Genomic DNA, 21,012 nt, shown 5'->3' with positions numbered 1-21,012 from the left:
TAGTGGCAGGGTGGGAATAAAGACGCAGTCATAAAGAATGGACTTGAGGACACGGGTGGGGGAGGGGAAGGTGGGACGAAGTGAAAGAGTGTCATGGACATATATACACTACCAAATGTAAAATACAAAGCTAGTGGGAAGCAGCCGCATAGCATAGGGAGATCAGCTCGGTGCTTTGTGACCACCTAGAGGGGTGGGATAGGGAGGGTGGGAGGGAGATGCAAGAGGGAGGAGATATGGGGGTATATGTATATGTATAGCTGATTCACTTTGTTGAACAGCAGAAACTAACACAACATTGTAAAGCAATTATACTCCAATAAAGGTGTAAAAAAAAAAAACTAACAAAAAAAAAACCCTTAAAAACATGACTCTCTACGAGGGTGGCGTCCTTGAGAAGCAGCCAGACGTCTGATGGCAGAGGAGTGAATGAGCGATGGAAGAACACGTGAAGGACACCAGGCGGCCACTGAGAGCCATAGCGTGGACGAGCCAGCACGCTAGCTGCATGTTTTAGGTGGGAAACCCACAGGAACACAGAACGCGCACTGGTGCGCTGCTGTCGAGCATGCTCACATCTCTGCATGTGTGCAAAGAAAAGCTCTCAGTGGATATAAGCCAAGCTGCTCAGGCAGCCTTTTCTGAGTGATAGAATAAGTGATTTTCATTTTCTTTCTTTGTTCTCCAAGTTTTTGAATGTGTATTATGTTGTAAGCAGAATAAGATCAATAAAGGTTGCTTTCCAAAAGATTTGCCACAGAACCAGTTTTACAAAGAGCAGCTCTGGTTTTCAGATGAGTGTGGAGGAGACGAGGGGCTTCCAGAGGAGGCAGGGCCCCTGCAGGACCCTCTGCGCAGCAGCTCCAGCTCCCCCCAAACCACAGCCTGCACCGTGCACTGAGCCACACCCCCAGCTAGGACCTCAGGGACACGGGGACCTGCAGCGGCATCGGTGGTATCCCCAGTGCACTTCACTCCCAAGATGCCTAATCAATACCCTCCAAGTGGACTGAGAGGGCTGGGAGCCCTCGGGAAAGAGCTCAGCACTCAGCTCTGGATGGGGATGCAGCCGGGGTGCCAGGGGTAGGCGAAGGGAAAGCCACGCCGAGGGAGGGGAGGTGCATCCTTCCCGAAGTCCCAGCCCTCTCTGACGGCTGGGCTGACACCCTTACTCTGCTCAGACCCTCATCACCTCATTTCCTGCCAGCTCACTCTTTCCTCCAACCCCAGGGACACCCCCGCCCCCCGCACACCTTCCCCCATTCCAGGCCCCCGAGGAGGTCCAGCGGGCAGCAGCAAGCCAAGCTGGCCAACTCTTGGGAGCCAGTGGGCAGGCCCTGAACATGCAGAGGGGTGCAGCGTGGGCTCAGACGTCCAGGAAAGCCGTCTGTCCCCCAAGGCTCTGTCAGGAGTTGCTCCAGAACCTGGTGACGTGCCCTCCTCACTCCACTTCGCCCCAGAGGCCCCGTCCAGCCTCTCTGCACGTTACCCTGGTCATCTCCCTCATCAGCGCTTCCTGTCCAAGAGAGACCTTCACATTCACCTTCTCCAGCCTCATGGTCCTTGAGACCACAAGCAGCATCTCTCCTACAGGCCAGGGAAGTGGGGCACAGGGGAAGGGCTGGGAGGCGAGAGGCAGTGCTCAGAGAGACTCCAAGGGCCCAGCACCAGAGGTGGCCGCAACAGGCTGGCCAGACCCTGAGGGTAAACATGGAGGGGTAGGTGGTAATCGATGGCAGCGCTGGACGGACCCTGCAGAGGAGGGAATCACAGGAGAATTAAACCTGGTCTTTCCCAGGATGCTGAGATGGGAGAGTGGGAGTCCAGAAAGATCCAGATATGGGTGGGTCTGGTCATTTGCAAATGGATACCAGATCCACACAGGGAAGAGGACGCAGGGAAACTTATTTCCCAGAGAGAATGTGGGCATGGGGGATGTGGTCAGGGAGGTGTGGTCACAACGGGCTTGGTGGGGGCATCAGGGCAGGACAGCTGTGAGTGTTGGGGATCCTGGCACAATACCTGCGCCAGGCCGAGCACTGTCTGCAGATGAAAGGACAGGTGGCCAGGAGGTGGTTCATCAGGGACCGCCCACACATACACACGCACACACCAGGAGAACTGTGCGGGCAAGAGGCCATGGGTGAAGACAGCTGAAGACACTCAGAGCCCACCTCGGGCCAGGGCAAGGCAGAGAGAGGACCAGAAACAGAACCTGGACCATGGTGGGCATCTGAGAAATGTCTGAGATGAATTATGGATGAAAGATTTAATAACTCTCTTTAAGAAACGGAGAAAATGAAAGTCCCCCGGCACACTGGCCTCTCCCCCCTCCCAGTCTCGCTGATGTCCCCCCGTGGTCGGCTCGCGGTCAGCACGTCCCAGGGCAGAGGCCGCCAGGGTCTTCCTTCCCAGACTGAGCTGCGAGGAGCCCTGCCCACAGTCTCCGCGTCCCCATGGCTCCGTAGGGCAGCCCCACAGGGACGCCTCGCTGCCCCGGCACCCCACCTCGTCCAGCCACACAGGCCCAGAGCCCGGCCAGAAGGTGGCCCCTGTCAGGGCACCCACAACCCAGCCGCAGCCCAGCTGGTGGCACACGACCTCGGCGTCCGCCAGGTCCCAGGAGTGGTCGCACACGGTGCCCCAGGAGCCGGCGTGCCAGAGCTCCACACGGCCTGAGCAGTGGTCCTCACCCCCGCGCACGCGCAGTGCCCCCTCCTCTGCAAATGGGGCTGTGGTCACCACGGGGCAGGACCCGATGCGGAGTGGACAGGGAAGTGATGGGTGGGTTACCTGGGCAGCTGTCGGTCGAGGAGCAATTGAGGGCCTCCCCAGAATCCTGCGTCAATATCTCTGACAATCCTACTGGAATAAACAGTGGCCCTCCCAGTGTAAATGCCCTGAGAAGCCTCAGAATGAAGCTTGTGGAGCCCAAGTGACCCCATGGGTCAATGGCAGCCCCTGCAGATGATTTGTCGGGCCCCCCAGAGACCACCAGAGCCCACCTGCACAGGTGATCCAGACCTCCTCCCCACGGGTGCAGGAGCGCGGGTGCCACGGGGCCGAGGGGCACTGCCACAGCGTAGAGTTTTGCAGCCTGCGGCACTGGATGTTATCCACCCAAGAGGTGCCCAGGTTAGTGTGGATGGGCCTGTTCTCCAGCCAGCCCTGCTCCCCACAGCCCAGCTGCTTGCAGATGATGGACAAGGAGGTGTCCTTCAGGGCATTACTGCACACGGTGCCCCACGTCCCATTGTAAAACACGTCCAGCCACCCAGCACAGCACCACCTGGCAGCCTCAGGGCCACTGACCCTGGAAAACAATCACACTCAGGCCAGGGAAATCTCTGAAAGAGGAGGCCGAAACCAGGGGTGTCCCAGCACCAAGACCGATGCCAAGCAAGGGCATCTGACCCAGCGGGCCCCTGGCATCCACCTCACAGCGACTCCACATTCTCATCCATTTCCACCCCAAAGATGGGAGCAGTTGACCACAGGTAACCAGATTTAATCCCCAGCTGTAACACCTTAGTCAGCAGGCATCAGCTGATTGCCCAGAAATCTATCCTTGGAAATCACTCGAAATACAGAATAACCCTTTTGCACAACATGATCAATTTAGCAGTGATTATAAATATTCAAAAATTCAAAAACAGGAAACAGCCCAATCTCTGAGTTTGGACACAGCACTGGCCCTGGCTGGTCAGCGCCTAAGTAGTGTCTTGTTACCCTTGAGCAGTGTGAGTCCAACAAAAGAGTGACGTAGCAAGTAGACTATAACGTCACCACGTAGCGGAGCATGAGACGACCCTCTAAAATTATGTCACAGGGCCTGTAATTCATCAAAAAAAAATACATATACGGGGATAAATCGAGGAATTTGGATATGAATTGCATCTGACAGGACCGTAACTAATTAAAACAAACTTTAAAAAACAACGGAAGGAACTACATCTCTGATAGATTACAAAAGTGGCCGCTAAGATCCCTGCCTGTATCCATGCCTCCGGCACTGAGTCTATTTCCCAGCCTTGCGTCTGGGCTGGGCTTGGGACTTTGGCCAACCAAATGAGTGCGGTAAGAGTGACCAGCGGCTTCCACTCCTGGGCCTCAAGAGTGCCTTGCCTGCCTCTGCTCCCACCTGTGGAACCCTGCTGCCAGGCTGAATCGTGACGACAGAGCATCCCCACCCCTGCCAACAGCCAGTCCCCCAGTAGAGGCCTGTCAGCCAGCAAGTGCCCACAGCACAGAGGAAGGAGCAACTTCAAGGAAACTGAAAACAGAGTGGAAGTTAAAATGTACATCTAGGAACAGGAAGACCAGAAATGACAGCAAAACAAAGCAGCCATGTGGACAGCACCTAGAGACGCCTTCTCAGGAAGCGTGAGAAAAGAGCAGAGCCCCGCCCCCCTGCCCCCAATAAATTGAAAGGATGGGAAGAGCCAAAATAATGAGCCTGTTACCAAAAAAAGAAATGCGATGATTGAAATAGACACAGTCATCTAAGACAGCTGAGAAAGTTGAAGAAAACTTTCCTAAAGCAAAAATTGGAGCCAAAATCAATGAGAAGAGGCCACACTGGGCTGCCCACCCCGCCCCGGAGGGCCACCTGGAGATGCCAGAGGAGGCAGGACTGGTCAGACGCCCCCAGCATGTGACGAAATCCCATCATCAAGAATAATCACACCCAGACAAGATCCACCGAAAAAGCCTCAGATATGTATGAGCTGAAACACCAGCAACCTTCGTGCACTGCCTTAAAAATACTCCGGAAAAAGTCATCCAGCACACTAAAATATGGATCAAAATTAAGAATTCAAGACAGGGAAACCTCAAGCACAGATGTGAGATGAGCTTGTGAGGAGGGGAGCAGAGACCCCGTCACACCCCAGGGCCCCTCCCGACCCCCCAGCGCAGCGCAAAGAAGAGGGTGCTAGTCACGCAGCATCCCTGCAGCAAGAGGGCACTGTAGCAGTGAAGTGAGAAGTTTCCCAAACCAGGAAGGGAACAGCCCTGGAGATTTCCGTGGAATCCGAGGAAAGCACGTGGGCATTATTTTACTCACTAACACAGCGCTGCCACTGGAAACCCAGCCGCCCTGGGAGGGGACTCGGGTCTCAGCACCCACCTGAGCAGAAGACGCCGGCGTCCTCCTTGTGCCCGCAGCCGTTCCGGCCCCAACCCCCCCGACGGGCACCGCCACAGCGCAGACTCTTGGCCCTCACAGCCCAGCTCGTCCATCCAGATGCGCCCGGCCCGGCCCCGAAGTGCGCGGCCCCTGGGGCGCTGAGCGCGTGGACGCAGCCCAGCTGCCGGCAGACTACGTGGGCATCCCGCAGGTCCCAGCCGTCGTCACACACGGTGCCCCACGCGCCCCGCTGAAGCACCTCCACGCGCCCGGCACAGTGGCCCAGCCCCGCGGCCAGCCGAACCCGGCGGCTCCCTGCGGAGGGAGAGACCAAGTCAGGGCGGCCGCGCCCCACGGAAGAGGGGGATGGGGGGCCGGGCCCGCACTCACCGGAGCACACGACTCCCGCGTCCCACGATGCCCCCGCGGACACCAGCGGGGACGCAGACACGTTGCACTGCGTCAGGCGGGTCTCGGTGCCCAGACAGCGCGCACGGCTCAGCCCCAGCCGGACACCCCCGCGCCGGGGCGCCGGCGCCTCGTAGGCTCGCTCAGGCCCTCCGCACTCCAGCTGCCGGCACACGACAGCCGCGCCGCGCAGATCCCACGCGTCGTCCAGGACGCAGCCCCACACCCCATCCAGGGACACCTCCACGCGGCCATCACAGCGGCTCTGTCCGTCCCTCAGCCGCAGGGTGTCAGGGAGACCTGGGGAGGGAGCCAGGACACTGCGGGGGCCAGCGAGGTGCCAGCGGGAGGGATCCCGGCCTGTACAGGGGAGAGGAAGGCCCCTCCCAGCACAGCCCCGTCCACTCTTGGCCTCCCTCTCTGTCCCACGCTCTTGTTGACCCGCCTGAGCAGACCGCGGTGGCCGCGTTGCCAGGGACACAGGCCGGGGCGCCCAGAGTGCTCACTGGGCAATTCCACAAATAGGGCTCTGTCCCCACACAGTGAAACACGTCGGGCCAGATGGCTGAGTCCCCGTCCCCAAAATGGCCTCCTGGGTGTGTGGACACCGCGTTGCCACAGTTGAGCTGGCAGCAGAGGACCGTGGCATCTGCTAAGTCCCAGTGGGCGGCACAGAGGGGTGCCCAGGCCCCCTGAACCTGGAGCTCCACACGCCCCTCGCAGGCGCTGCTGCCATTGACCAGCTGGAGCTCTGGGGACAGGAGAGAGTGTCAGCGACTCCCCACCTGCAGGCCCACCACATGGCGGTTTCTTCCTTTCACACCCGGTGTGAGGGTCTCGGAGAGCCCTTGCTCTGGCCAGCTTCCCACACACCTCAGCCTCAGCTTCCCACACACCTCAGCCTCAGCTTCCCGCTCATACGTCTCTGAGGGGGCCAAGCTCTGTGGTGCAGCCTTGGGGGTCCCACCCCTCTATGACCAGAAGTCCTCCCTCCCCCTCCTCCCTCCCTCAACGCGCAGAAGCAACCCTTCCTTCAGTGGGAACATGCACACCCTCCTGGCGGGCGGCACCTTAGGAGCTGGGAGAGAGCACCTCCCAGGGTGGGGGAGAGTCACAGAGGGAGGCTGGCAGGAAGGAGGAAGGGCCCAGGCTCAGAGCCCACCCTTCTGACCTCACCTGAGCACCTGAGCCCAGCGTCCTGGCCATGCCCACACTGGTGCCCGGGCCCCCGAGGGCAGTGGAACAGCAGAGACTCGTTGCCCACACAGCGGAAGGCCTCCATACACATGAGCCCCGAGCCCCAGCCGAAGTGGGCGCCCCCGGGTGTGGACACGGCCACGCCACACTGCAGCTCCCGGCACACCACATGGGCCGTGACCAGGTCCAGGTCGACGTCACAGACACTGCCCCAGGTCAGGCCGCGCCTCACCTCCAGGCGCCCAGCGCAGGGGTGGTCGCCGCCCGCCCGCAAGCCGGGCCTCCGTGTGTCCTGGGGGAGGAGACAAACCCTGTTAGGGACAGGTGTCTCAGGTAACAGTTCATCCTGGAGCCCCACCCGTGGACCCTGAGAGGCGCCAGCCAGAGTGGACCATCTGCACCCAACAGTGGGTCTGCCAATCAGTGGGCAGGAACTGATGGCTGGAGGCCCGCCGTGTCCCCACCCAGAACAGAGCTCACAGGGGCCACACAACCTCTGCCTGCCCAGGCAGTGGCATCAAGGCCCTCCAGGTCCCAGAGGCAAGGTCAATCACCCTTCAGGCCACAGAGCACTGCCCCCTTGGGGCACCAAGGAGAGCGGACAGTATACCTCATTTTCACCTAGAAAATAGCCACAGGGTCTAAGAGGCCCGATTCACTCTCACAGACTAGAGACGCGGCTGAGAAGGAAACTCACTACCCAACCCTGACTTGCGTTAAGACACACAACAGTCACAGCCAGAACAGCACAGACGCTGCAGACGGCCAGGGCCCCACCCGCCCGGGGCTTCTGAGCCCACACCTCAGGGTCCTGCTCACCTGGAGCTGCTGGTGGGGCACCTGCTGTGAGCGCCCACCCCACCCCATGCTGTGCTCTCAGAACCTCTAGGTCTCTGTCCAAAGTTGGTATGAGCTACAGAGAGTCAGGCCTTCGGGAGACCCTCGCAGGGCGCCACCCCGCTGCTGCAGCTCTCCCCCCCCACCCCGCTCCCTGCTGTCCCTGAACCCCCGCAGCGTGGAGGAACGGCCTCACCTGGGCATCTCGCCGGAAGTCGCAGCCACTGCGGAACTTGTTCAGTCTGCAGTTCCGGATGGTCTGCTCAGTGCCCCCGCAGGCCATGTACTTCCTGGCAACGCCCCCATCTCGGCGGGGGGCCTGCAGCGCCGGGCCGCACCCCAGCTCCCGGCAGAACACCGTGGCCTCCTCCTGGTGCAGGCCACAGAGGCGGTCCACCGCGCTCACATTCCTGATTTCAGGGAGCGCCGCACAGGGGCTTCAGCCCTTCACCAGCCGGACCTCCCGGAAAGTGCTGTCTGCAAAGCACACGCGGCATTGCGCAGGGTGCACGCTCCATTGGCCACGCGGCCTCGGTGACCAGCCACGCCCACCAGGCGCCGGCCCTGGGCCCAGGCCCGCCCTGCGCCTCCCCTCAGGGGGTCAGCGCTGGGCAGGCTCAGAGGCCCTGCCTGGGTCAGCGCCCTCTGGAACATCCTCATTGGTCTTCAACACAGGCACCTGCATCCCTGCTTTGTTCTGGGGCCCACAGACCACGCTGCCGGTCAGCTCAGAGACAGGACGTAAAGCGCCCAGACACAGCTGAAGACCCTCCAGACCTCCAGGGAAAGTATTTGCGTTGGCAACAGTGATGAGATGCCTGCGCGGCCGCTGGGGCCCCACCCTTCTGCCTGCTTCTCCATCCCCTCACCGCTCTTCTACCTGCTCCTTCGTTCCCTCTCAGTCTCTCCCTGGACAGCAGACCCCATGCAGCAGGGTTTTGTACGGTTTACTCACAGCTACATCCCCAGTACCCAGAGCACTGCTTTGTAAATAAGGTATTTGCTGAGCAAAAAACAGGACTCCTAACACAGGAGGAATGGAGAGATGAGAGGTGGCCTGTCTTAAGGGGTCAGATGGTTCTGGGGCCCCCACCAGAGAGCCCTACCCCCGACCCTCCCTTCTCCTCCCCCCCACCCACCCGTGACTTACTGGAACACAGAGCGACCACCACCCACTCGTAGGGGCACTGGCTCCGCGCCCACGCCCCCAGGCTGCACCCCCAGAGAGAGGACTCATCGCCCCTGCAGGACACGTTGTGGAGCCAGGGCCGCACCACCTCTCCAGGCAGCGGGACGTATTTGGGCGCACCCACGGCACGGCCTCAGCCCAGCTGCCTGCAGACCAGCGTCCACTCCTGGTTGCACACTTGTCCCCACTCCCCTTCGTGCCGGACCACACCACCCCGTCACACAGACCGTGCCTATAGGCCAGCTTCAGGTCGCTGGGTCCACCTGCAGACGGAACAGGCCAGGGGCAGGGGTCGGCAACAGCCGTGAGTGGGTGGCGAGGATGCCTGTGTTTGCCTGGGGCTGCCTCCGAGGAAGCCCTTGCTCCGAGGCCTCAGCGCAAAGCCAGGCACCCCAACCCCCAGCAGGGCGGCCCAGAAAGGTGATGGGGCGGGGCCCCTGTGTGCCCTGTACAGCCCCAAGTGTCCTCTCCTACCCTCCTTGGCCCACTGGAGCCCCCATGTCGTGGGTGACCTCACCCCCCAGGCATGGAAGTCCCCTTGTCCTCCTCTGCCTGAAGCTGCGGGCTCCCCCTACCACCCACCCCAGCCTCCAGCCAAAGGTCATTTCACAGCTTCCACCAGAGGCCCTGCAGCCCCCCGTCTTCCTCGTTCACTCCTACCCCACCCCCCTGGCTGCCCACCACCCGTCCAGCTCGCTTTCCTCGGGGCCACCTCCTGGGTCTCTGAGGGTCTCAGCTGCCCCCTGACCTTCCCGTCTCAACGGGATGATCAGGGACGCATCCCCCTAACCACGTCCCTTCTAGGCTTCTGCACCTGGGTCTTTCCGGCACAGCCCCAGGCAGGCCCCGCCCATCACAGCCCCGGGGCAGGCTCCGCCCATCAGCCCCTGGACCCTCTGTCCTCGCCACCGCATCCTGGGCTGATGCAGGGAAATAAAACACCTCCACGGGGACAGGTATGCCCCAGCCTGGACCACCCCAGACCACCTCCAGGGCCTGTCTTGGACTCATGGGGGGAGGAGAGAGAGGGAAGACCCCCCACTCCCCCAGGACAGAGGAAGGCACATTCCTCACACCTCCCACCCAGGGCCCTCATCCATCACTGCCGCCCCTCCCCCCAAACCCCCTCATCCCCCCACCCCTTCTTCTCTGGACGTAAATGTGCACGGCATCTGCCATTTTAACACAAAACAGGACCCCTCCCACCAGCCCGCATCACTGTCTTCTTCAGAACTCAGCCCTTCACGCCCTCCATCATCACCACCCAGATCCTCACCCCAACCCCAATGCACCCCTTCTGTCAAGCTCGTGGTCACCTCCTTGCTGGACCCTGGATCAACCTGCCCAGTGACGTTTCCTTCCATCAGCTTCCAAAGCACTGCACGCTGCTACTCTCGCCTGCACCGCCCCCAGCCCCAACACACACTGGCATGTGTACGAACACGATTGCTCACACTTTCTCTCATACGCATAGCTGCCCACGCTCCACATTCACACACTCACCCACTCATCACGGCGCCCATGCCACCACATGCAGATCCCCGGGGCTCACTCTCACCTCCAGCCTCTCCATGCGGTTCCTCTGGCAGGACCCCTCTCTACAGCTTCCTGCCCGTGACTTAGCCTCTTGGCTTCTAGACCCAGCTGCCCCCCCAACCACCCCCACCCTGATGTGGCATCTCTGGGACTGTGGCTCTCCTCTATGGCCCAGCACCAAGCTCTGTGCTCACCCTCATGTCCAGGTGCTGCCAGCTTTCACACTCCCCCACCCACCCCCTGCCCTGCCCCAGGGGAAGGAGAGGGGGCAGTCTCCTGCAGAATCCATCAGCACCCCCTGTCGATCTGGGTCGTTGGGACTAGTTGCTGGCCATATCCCTTCATTCCATCTGGGCTCTGGCCCAGCCCTGCACTCTGGTCTCTGAGCGGTGGGGCTGGGGGCTCTGGGCTCACCCTGGCACTGAACCTGTTCAATCAGTGTAGGGACAAGCGTCTCCAGGGGTCTGCATTTGGAGCCCACGTACCCTCCTGCCCTAGGATGTGCCCCTGCTTTTGGCTGAGCAAGACCCCGGCAGACAGCTGGTCACAACAGGGGGTACTCAAACCCCAGGGCCTCAGCGTCTATGAAGTCTCTGCCTCCAGAAGGTTCCATGGATGAAGGAAGGAGAAACTTACCAGTGGGGACTGCCCTGACAGTGAAGAGAAGGATGCTGAGCCCCAAGGCCCAGAGAGCTGCCCTCGTGGCCCCACAGTCCCAGGGCCTCAGCCAGCTCCCACCACTCAGCTGGGACAAAGGTAGAGGTCATGGTCCAGAGCCAAATATACAGAAGCAGAGCTGCCAGTGGCCTCCCGGGACCAATGGGACAGCAAGGGCCTTTCCAGAGCGTATCCGTGGCTCTCTCTCTCCGTCTGGGTGCTGAGCAGCCAATGGCCTTGGCGGCCCTGAGCGCCACCAGACATGAGCGAGGGGCCCAGGCTGTGGGTTTCCTCCTGGCTGATAACTGCTGATGGGTAGCTTCACTCAGACCCCACAGTCAGGCAGGTGGTCTGATCAGCCCATAGCCACAGCAGCAGCGAAGCCCTGCCCTCCACCCAGGCCATTGGCTTCAGCTCCCCACTGTGGGTGGTGACACAGTGACACCAGACATCATGGGGACCAGCAGGGAAGATGTAGGAGCCCCCAGCACAGAAGAACAAGACAGGCCAGGACAGCTTTGCATGGGCTCTGAGATCTAAACTATCATTGCAACTAAAGCCACGAAAGAAGCCCAGAACCTACACCCTGAACCTAAAAACGGTGACCACCTGCTGAAATAGAAGATTTAAATAGAATCAAGAGTCTCCTGACATCACAACCGGTATGCCCAGGATACAACTGAAAATCACTCACCATGTGAAGAACCAGGGAAAACATACTTTGATGGTAAAAGACAATCAGCTGATGGCGATACCAAGAATTAGATGTCGAAGTTATCTGACAAGGATTTCAAAACAGCCATCATAAAAATGCTTCTACTCTAAATTGCAAATTCTTTTTAAACAACTGAAAAAAATTCTCACAAAGAAATAGAAGTTATAAAAATGAACAAATGATGAGGATGTGGAGAAACTGAAACACTCGTACCTTGCTGGTCTGATTGGAAAATAGTGCGACCACTTTGGAAAACAGTCTAGCAGTTCTTCCAAATGTTACACAGAGAGGTACCCTATGACCCAGAAACTCTGTATGTATATCAAAGAGAAATGAAAAGTTATGTCCAAGATAAGCAACAAGGATATATTGTACAGATCAGGGAATTACAGCCATTATCTTGTAATAATTTATAATGGAGTATAATCTGCAAAAATACTGAATCACTATACTGTATACCTGAAACTAATATAATATTGTAAATCTACTGTACTTAAATTTTTAAAAGTTATGTCCATATTAAAACCTGTACATAAATGTTCATGTAAAACCTGTACATAAATATTAGCATTATTCATAATAGAAAAAATAGAAACAACCTAAATGTACATCAGTTGATGAATGGATAAACAAAATGTGGTACATCCATACCATGAAATATTATTCAGCAATGAATAATAGGCATGGAGTACTGGTACTTGCCTGGTGGTCCAGCAGCTAAGACTTCACACTCCCAATGCAGGGGGACCAGGTTCGATCCCTGGTCAGGGAACTATATCCCACATGCATGCCTCAACTAAGAGTTTGAATGCCACAACTAAAAGATCCCTCATGCCACAACTAAAGATCCTGCATGCCACAACTAAGACCCAGCACAGCCAAATAAATAAATAAATATTTTTTTAAAAAGAAAGGCATGGAGTACTGATGAACACTGCAGTGGGAGGAACCTTGAAAACATCATGCTGAGTGAAATAAGTCAGCCACAAAAGACCACATACATGATTATATTTATATGAAGTGTCCAGAATAGGTAAATCCATAGAATAGAAAGTGGGTTGGTTGTTGCCAGGGGCTGGAAGGATGAGGAAATGGAAAATACCACTGTTGGGGACAGGATTTCCCTTGAGGGATCATGAAAATGTTCTGAAATTAACCAGTGGTTATTGTTGCATGATTCTGAATACACTACAAACCACTGGATTATACACTTTTAAAGGATGCATTTGTGGTATATGAATTGTATCTCAATAAAGCTGTTATATTTTTTAAAGAACCAAATGGAAATTATAGAACTGAAAATACAATGTGAACTCTTTTTTAGAAACTCACTTAGTGGACTCAATAGTAGAATGTACACAACAAATGATAGCATCAGCGAGCTTGAAGACTAATAAATAGAATTTACTCAGTGTAAACAACAGAGAAAAATGGGAAAAAATTAATAGAGACTCAGAGAGCTCTGGGACAATAACTAAAGATCTAACGTTTATATCATTGGAGAACTGGGAAGGAGAGGAAAGAGGGTGTGAGGCTAAAGAAAGAATTTGAAGAAATAATGGCTGAAAACTCCCCAAATTTGATTGAAGACATAAACTTACAGGTTCAAGAAACTGAGTAAACCCCAAATAGGATAAACTCAAAGAAATTCACATGAAAACACATAATAATTAAATTTTTGAAAACTAAGGACAAAGAAAAAAATTCTAAAAACAGCCAGAGAAAAATGATTCATTATCTACAAAGGAAAACCAATTTGAATGAAAGCAGATTTCTCATCTGAATGGAGGCCACTAGGTAGTGGAACAGCAGTCTCTAAGTGCTAAAAGAAAAGATGCACCTAGCCTGAGTCCTATATCTGTGAAACTATACTACAGAAATTCAGGAGAAATAAAGACATCTTCAAATGAAGGAAAACAAGGATAATTTGTTGTTAGCAGATCTACCCCTAAATAATGGCTAAAGAAAACCCTCCAAACAGAAGGAAAATGATAATAGTAAGATGGGGCTTTCTGAAAGGAAAGAAGAACAATGAAATGGGTAAAAGTAGAAGTGAACATAATAGACTTTCACTTCGTGAGTTTCTTTAATCATATCCTATGATTGAAGCAAAAGTTATAACATCTGAAGTGTTGCTTAATGTATACAGAAAAAATACTTAGGAAATTATATATATATATATATTTATTTTTTTTTTCGCGGTACGTGGGCCTCTCACTGTTGTGGCCTCTCCCGTTGCAGAGCACAGGCTCTGGACGCGCAGGCTCAGCGGCCATGGCTCACAGGCCTAGCCGCTCCACAGCACGTGGGATCTTCCCGGACCAGGGCACGAACCCGCATCCCCTGCATCAGCAGGCAGACTCTCAACCACTGCGCCACCAGGGAAGCCCTGATTTCCTCTTTGACTTCTCCACTGACCCATTGGTTTTCTAGTAGCATGTCATTTAGTCTCCACATGTTTGTTTTTTTCCCATTTTCTTTCTATAGCTGATTTCTAGTCTCATACAGTTGCGGTCAGAAAAAATGCTTGAGTATGTGTGCATCTTTCTTACAACTTTGGTTGTACAGGAGTCTTTCTGTTTCCAGTCAGTTTTTAGTGAGAATTTTTCCACATTTAGATGTATTTTTGATGTATTCCTGGAGGGAGATGAGATCCACATCCTCTTACTGCACTATCTTGATATATCCCCCTGAGTTTTGTATAGTTTTCTTATTGGTTACTATAGCTATTATACACATAAGTAACTTATCACCATTACAGGTGTTGACATTTCACCAATTAAAGTGAAATATAGAAACTTTACTTACATTTAGGTTCCTTTAAAACTCAACCAGGATGAAATAGATAATCTGAACAGTCCCATAACTATTAAGGAAGTTAAGCTCTTGTAACCAAAATGCTCCTAAAGCCAAGGTTCTCCATGTTGGAATGGACATTTGCAGATTAGCAAGGGAGGAGGTTAGAATGAGTCATGTAGTGATGGATTAGACTTGGAGACATCAGTAAGATCTCATGTATAGCTTAATATAGATACAGATGCTTAGGTATGGAAATATTTATAGATATGTGTATATATCTATAGACATGTCTATAGACATGTGTGCAGGTATGTGTCAGCTGAGTGGGCCTAGGAGCAAAGACACTCCAGTAGCAAAGAGCACACCTAGGGTCCACATCTAGTTTTCTAATGCCATTATCCAATGAAAGGAACCATAGCTCCTTGGAGAAATGGCTGATTCTAAAACTGGGGTAGACAAAAATACAAGATGATCTGGGAGCATCTTTTAGTGCCAAAAAGCAAAGAAGTGATCAAAAACAAATGATAAAAAAAAATTTTTTTGAAGGAAGTATGCCAAAGGTACACAGGGGAAAGCTGAAAGAGCTCCCAAAGGCCAAAGGTGGAACAATGTGAACAACAAAATAAATAAAACAACAATGGTTACAACCCGAAGTGTAAAATAAATATCCCTGAGCCATACCGATATAAATATTGAATAAATCAATCAATAGTAAATAACAATAAATAAATCAAATGGGGCAGAAGAGGTAAATGTCCCATGCAGAAGAATTCCAAATATTTTGCGTGGATTATGCTTTCAAGCAGGGAAAGCATAATCTCCCTTAAGTGTGGGCCACACATAGTGTCTTCCTTCCAAAGAGTAAAACATAGAATAGAATCAGGGGGAAAAGAGTAACCTGACAGTGGAGAAACCTGACAAACACAACCACAGCCACGTGTTCAAGGTCAATATTGACAGTGACATGTCATGTTGAGGGTATATGCCCTTAATATGATGTGACAAGAAGGGCATTTTACCTCTGTCATCTCCCTCCCAAAAACCCTCCCAATAACCACAATCCAATGAGACAAAGATCAGACAAATTCCAATAAAGGGGCATCCTACAAAATACCTGAACAGCACTCCTCACAACAGTCAAAGTCATCAAAAACAAGGAAAGTATAAGAAACTGTCACATCCAGGATGAGCCTAAGGAGACAGGCCAACTAAGTGTCATGTGGTGTCCTAGATGGGATCCTGGGAGAAAAAGGACATCAGGTAAAAACTAAGGAAATCTGAATAAACTATGGACTTTAGTTTATAATACTGTATCAATATTGTTCCATTAATTGTAGCAAATATACCACACTAATGTAAGATGTTAATAATGATAAAACTGGTGGTGGAATATATGATGACTCACTGTACTATCTTCTCCATTTTTGTGTAAATCTAAAACTGTTCTAAAAAAAATAAAGTCTAAATACTGCTGAAAAAGAAATGTCTAGGCCCAGATGGTTTCAAAGAGAATTTTACCAAAAATTTAAATAAGAATACACCAATTTCACACCATCTTTTCAAGAAAATAAAAGAAGATGGAACACTTCTCAACTCATTTTATAAGACCAGGATTACCCTGATACTAAATCCAGCCAAAGACAGAAAACTACAGATGAGTAAAAGAAAAAGAAAACTACAGAACAATATTTCTAATATATTTAAATGCAAAATCTTCAACAAAATTTTATCAAATATAATCCTGTGTATAAAAAGAACAATACACTACAACTGAGTGGAATTATCACAAGCATGCAAGGCTGGTTCGATATTTGAAAATCAATTACTGTAATCCACCCACAAAAGGCTAAGAAGACAAATTATATGATCATATCAATGATGCAGAAAAAACATTTGACAAAATTCACACTCCACTCAGGATAAGTAAAAAACTCTCAGAAAACTAGGAATAGAAGGGAACTTCCTCAAGAGCACTTACAGAACACCTACAATTAACATCATACTTAATGGTGAAAGACTGGATGTTTTCCCTCTAGATCAGGAACTGTACAAGGATGTTCATTCTCACCACGCTTACTCAACATATTACTGGAAGGTCTAGCCATTGCAGTAAGACAATAAAAAGAAATAAAAGCTTACTCATTGGAAAGGATAAAATTTTTAAATGTCTCTATTTACAAATGACATAATTGCCTATGTAGAAAATCCCAAGAGGTCTACAAAAAAAAAAAAAAAACTAGAACTAATAAGTGAATTCAATAAGGTTACAGGGTACAAGATCAAAACACAAGAATCAATTACGTTTCTATATACTAACAATGAACAGGTGGAACCCAAAATAAAAATGCAAAATAACTTACAATTTCTCCAATGAAAATGAAACACTTAGGCATAAATCTAACAAAACATGCACAGGATATGTCTGATGAAAATTACAAAATGTTGATGAAAGAAATCAAATACTCTCTAACTTAAAGAGACATATGTTTTCATGGATTGGAAGACCCAACATAGCAAAGATGTCAATTCTCTCTAAACTGATGTGTGGGTTTAAGGTAATTCCTATCCATATCTCAGCAAGGATTTTTTTGGTAGACATAGACAAACCTATTGTAAAATTTATATGGAATATACATTACTGTGTAAAAAATAGATAACTAATGAGAACCTACTACGTGTCACCACCCGTGGGCCCCAGGAGGGCCTGCTCAGCAGCCTGTCATCCACCTCCTCCAACACCCCAGCTCCACGTAGCAGGAACTTGTCTGTTTGCTGCTGCGTCTGAAGTTGAGAGCCCAGGCCGAGACCAGTGAGGACCCAGCAAACGCCGCTGAATGAGGAAGGAGTAAAGGACTTGTGTAAAATGACTTCGGGGCAGAGGGACACACAGCCAAGCTACCCCCACCCGGGCCCAGCGGGGCAGCCCCAGAGCTCTGAGCTCCACTGGGGCAGGGACCCAGGCTGGAGCGGCAGCAGGGCCCTCTCCCACCTTTAAGGGGCCGGTCAGCTGTCCCTTGCAGCCTGTGGGACCCCTTCTCTGATTCAGCACAGAGACTGATGGCGAGGTCTGTGCCCCACGTGCCAGGAAGTGGCCGCGGCCCCTTGCGGGCTCCTGGGCAGAGGGTCCTAGGCCAGCGCCCCTTCGTGCCTCACTAAAGGGTTTCTCCGTCCACCTCGTGTGACCCTCACAGTGGACCGCCGGAGAGCAGGGAGGTAGGTGACCATGCGGCCGGCCAGGAGCTCCAGCCACTCGGAGCAGGCAGCGTGGAGCCCACCCAGGACAGCAGGGTCTGGGGCACGGCCCAGGCCACTCCTGCGCCCCCAGCTCTGGCCAACGGTGGACAGTGGTTTCTACCCAAGACCCCTCTGCTGCACTGAGCGGCCACTGGATGGCGAGGGTGTCCACCTGCACCCACATCCTACCTCTCTCACATCGGCTCTGGTCCCACAAGGACAGCGGGGGAGGGCAGGTTTCCCTCTGGGCTCTGATTCCCGCCACTCTGGCTGACAGAGCTAATCACAGGACAGGAGGGCCCCTGGGCAGAGGCCTGGGCCTCCCGGGAGGAGTTGCAGCCGTGTGGGTGTCTTGTGCACCGGCCCCTGGGACCGGGGGGTGGGAGGAGCCTGCCCCTGTCCTCCTCTGCCTGCCTCTCCCTTCTGTGGGCTCTTTTCATGTGAGAAGAAAGTGACTGAGGACCGAGGTCAGCCTCCCATTTAAGACTCGGTTATCCTTTGGAAACACACTCGTGGCCTGGGAGGCGGGTGGTGTGGGCTCCCAGGCTGCCCAGCCCCCGGCCGCTCTCCCCGTGCAGAGGAGACTGTGGTCCCCTGTGCTTTCCCCCAGAAGACCGGAGTCCCGCTCCTGTGAAACAGGGACCTCGGAGGAGGCACCTGCTTCCATCTCGGGCATCGACTGCTGTCACCCCCTAGACGGGCCTCTTTTTTGTGAAGGGGATCTCTGCAGCCAGGCTCATCCCTTTTGCATCCTCAGAGCTCTGTCCTGGGAGGGATGCACCTGGATGGTCACAGGGAACACGACAGTCCTGGGATGGGGAGATCCGCAGGCCCGGCACCCAGAGCTGGGTTCAGCTGTCAGCAGGACACACGCTGCAGGAGCCCCTGGTCAGCCTCTGCTTGCCCTGACCCAGCCGAACACCCGTGCAGAACATGAGTCCCTCTGAGCGCTCAGGACCAGGTAAGGAGCCGCGTCTGCCAGGTCCCTGCCCCGGAGAACTGTCGGGCGCCCCATGACAGGTGAGCAGAGCGTGGGCAGGGCTGGGACTTGAACCCAGCCAGTTCCACCGCCTGAGACTGCGTCAGTCTTAGCACAGGTGGAGCTGAGGGTGTGTGTGCCTGTGTGCGCCCATTCCCACAACAATGGGCAGTGAGCCAGCCAGGGCTGTCGGTAGCCGGCTGTGTGTCCTGACTGGCGCCCGTGTGAAGGGCATGTCTGTGGTATGGGGTTTACCCTGTGTCAGAGCCGTGTTTGTCCATGTGTTTCTGTGCAGGTGGCGTGTGTACGGGGATGTCTGAGTGTCTCTCTGGGGCACGGGCACTGCCGTCTCTGTGTCTTTGTCTGCCTGGGGGTGTGGTGTCCACCTGAATGCCTGCTCTGCTCAGGGGCCTGTGGGCTGGGTGCGGAGGGTGCAGGCACCTGTGAGTGAATCTACGTCTGGGGGACGGTGTGTGGCTCTTGCGCTCGTGTCGGGTTTGGGGAGCACGTGTGTTGACTGGTACATTGTGGTGCAAGACGGGGACCTTGTGGTTTGTCCCCATGCATCTGTATGATGAGAACTCAGGCCCACTTCCCACCCCATCAAAGAAGTGGCCCTTCTGCTGCATCTTTCAGACTGAGAAACAGGAGCTGGGTGAGTACAGATCTCTGTTCCAAGTCTCACAGCCGGTCAGCGGCAGCTCAGAGCAGACATGGCTGTCAGGAGCCATAGTGGGAGAGTAGCGAGGTGGGGCCCGGGGTAGTTGTGCCCAGGCCCTGGCCACACCGGCAGCTGACACCACACCACCGAGGTCTGACCAGGTCCCTCTTCTGCCTGGAGTCACTGCTGCCCCTGTGGCCACCAGGCATCCCAGGGTCTGTAGCAGGTGAGCTCAGCCAGGGTCCTGCTATGACCCTGTGGGACAGCTGAGAGAGCAGGGGTGAGGGGAGGGCAGCTGTCCTGTCCAAGGCTCAGGTGGCCGAGGGAGGGCAGGGTTTGAACCCAAGCTGCCCGTCCCAGAGCCCACACCCTGGAGCTCGGGGCCCTGCTACCTCCTAAAGTCTTTGCAGGATGAAAACGGGAGGTTCCTGCCGCCTGGAGCAGACACGAAATAAGGGCAGAGATATGAGGCTGGGGTTTCTGTTTTCCAGATACATCCTGCACATGTGATCCAGCCTGTTCTAGCAGGGGGCCACGGCTGGCGGCAGCTTCTCCCCTGTTACAAGAAATTGTCTTCAGAGGCTTGAAAGGACCAGATCCTAAAGACAGAAGTCGGCTCCCCTCCCACCCTCGCTGGGCAGCCGGCTCTCGACTGGGTGTTACTTTGACGTCAAGTGTGTGGACCCGCTCAGGGCCCTGTTCTGAGTCCCGTACAGTGCAGTCAAAAAGCTAAAACCCCAGCCACACTACAAATGAGTGGACTGACTTTTTTTTGCCCATGCCACGTGGTATGTGGAATCTTATTTCCCCAACCAGGGATCGAACCCGTGACCCCTGCAGTGGAAGCGTGGAGTCCTAACAACTGGACTACCAGGGAAGTCCCTGGACTGACTTTTAAATGGGTTCTGGAGACCTGGAAGCTCACTAAGATGTCTGGAGGGCCCATTCTTGAGACGGAGGGACAGGCTTATGTGGGGCAGGGGGTAGGGGCCCAACAGGAGGGAAGAGACCCGGCTGCCCAGCGAGAGCGAGAGCAGGAGCCAACTTCCGTCTTTAGGATCTGGTCCTTTCAAGCCTGTGAAGACAATTTCTTGTAACAGGGGAGAAGCCGCCGCCAGCCCTGGCCCCTCGCAGCCCCTTGACTATCACTTGGGGTGGGGGCTGAGATCCGCACAGGGAGGCCCCGCCCGCAGAACCTCCCTGCAGAGCCGTGGCCGCAGGACCAGGCTCGGACGGAACTGCACGGGAGCTGGCATGGGGCCGGGCAGCTGAGGGCCGGATCCTGAGGGCCGTGGAGGGGACTCAGCTTCTGGGGTCACAGTTTGCTTATCCAGGCCTGAGAGGGGACTCAGGGTGGGGGGACTTGGATTCCTGGGTCCTGCGAACTCCTCGGGAGTCTGCTTCTTAGGAACAGGCGTCACCCTTTTTGGAGCCTGCTGAGTGCCGTGTGTAACCGTGGGGTAAACTTAGCAGGGCTGTCATCTCATGTACAGGGTGGTGGGGACCTGCCACTTACCTGGGAAGACAGTAGGAGCCTGGCTCCTCCCACTCTGCCCCGGCTCACGTGCCCACTGTCCCTGACCTCAGTGACCTGGGCCATGGGCCCCCACCAGTCCCCATGAAGCCTGTTTGCGGGTTGCCAGGTCAGGTCTCTCAGGTGTCCTCCTGTGTG

At 54.2% G+C, this 21,012-nt stretch overlaps 1 protein-coding gene across 1 annotated transcript; it reads right to left on the bottom strand.

The window, feature by feature from the left end:
- Positions 1-1,047: 1,047 nt before the first annotated feature.
- On the bottom strand, positions 1,048-20,940 carry SCART1 (scavenger receptor family member expressed on T cells 1; the record flags this gene model as incomplete). Its single annotated transcript, XM_079712274.1, is given in 28 exon segments — positions 1,048-1,053; positions 1,254-1,337; positions 1,490-1,587; positions 1,698-1,752; positions 2,023-2,121; positions 2,317-2,720; positions 2,794-2,862; positions 3,006-3,284; positions 3,287-3,313; positions 5,129-5,186; positions 5,188-5,255; positions 5,258-5,443; positions 5,519-5,836; positions 5,982-6,287; positions 6,713-7,007; positions 7,009-7,044; positions 7,767-8,009; positions 8,013-8,047; positions 8,721-8,892; positions 8,896-8,966; positions 8,969-9,022; positions 10,932-11,040; positions 17,656-17,793; positions 19,499-19,595; positions 19,969-20,041; positions 20,266-20,415; positions 20,515-20,743; positions 20,857-20,940. Coding segments are annotated over 28 exon segments (3,843 nt in total).
- Between the last annotated feature and the right edge of the window lie 72 nt (positions 20,941-21,012).

The sequence above is a fragment of the Hyperoodon ampullatus genome (assembly GCF_949752795.1).
Source record: "Hyperoodon ampullatus genome assembly, chromosome: 1".
NCBI classification, from domain to species: Eukaryota; Metazoa; Chordata; class Mammalia; order Artiodactyla; family Ziphiidae; genus Hyperoodon; species Hyperoodon ampullatus.
This window is presented reverse-complemented; position numbering and strand designations above follow the sequence as displayed.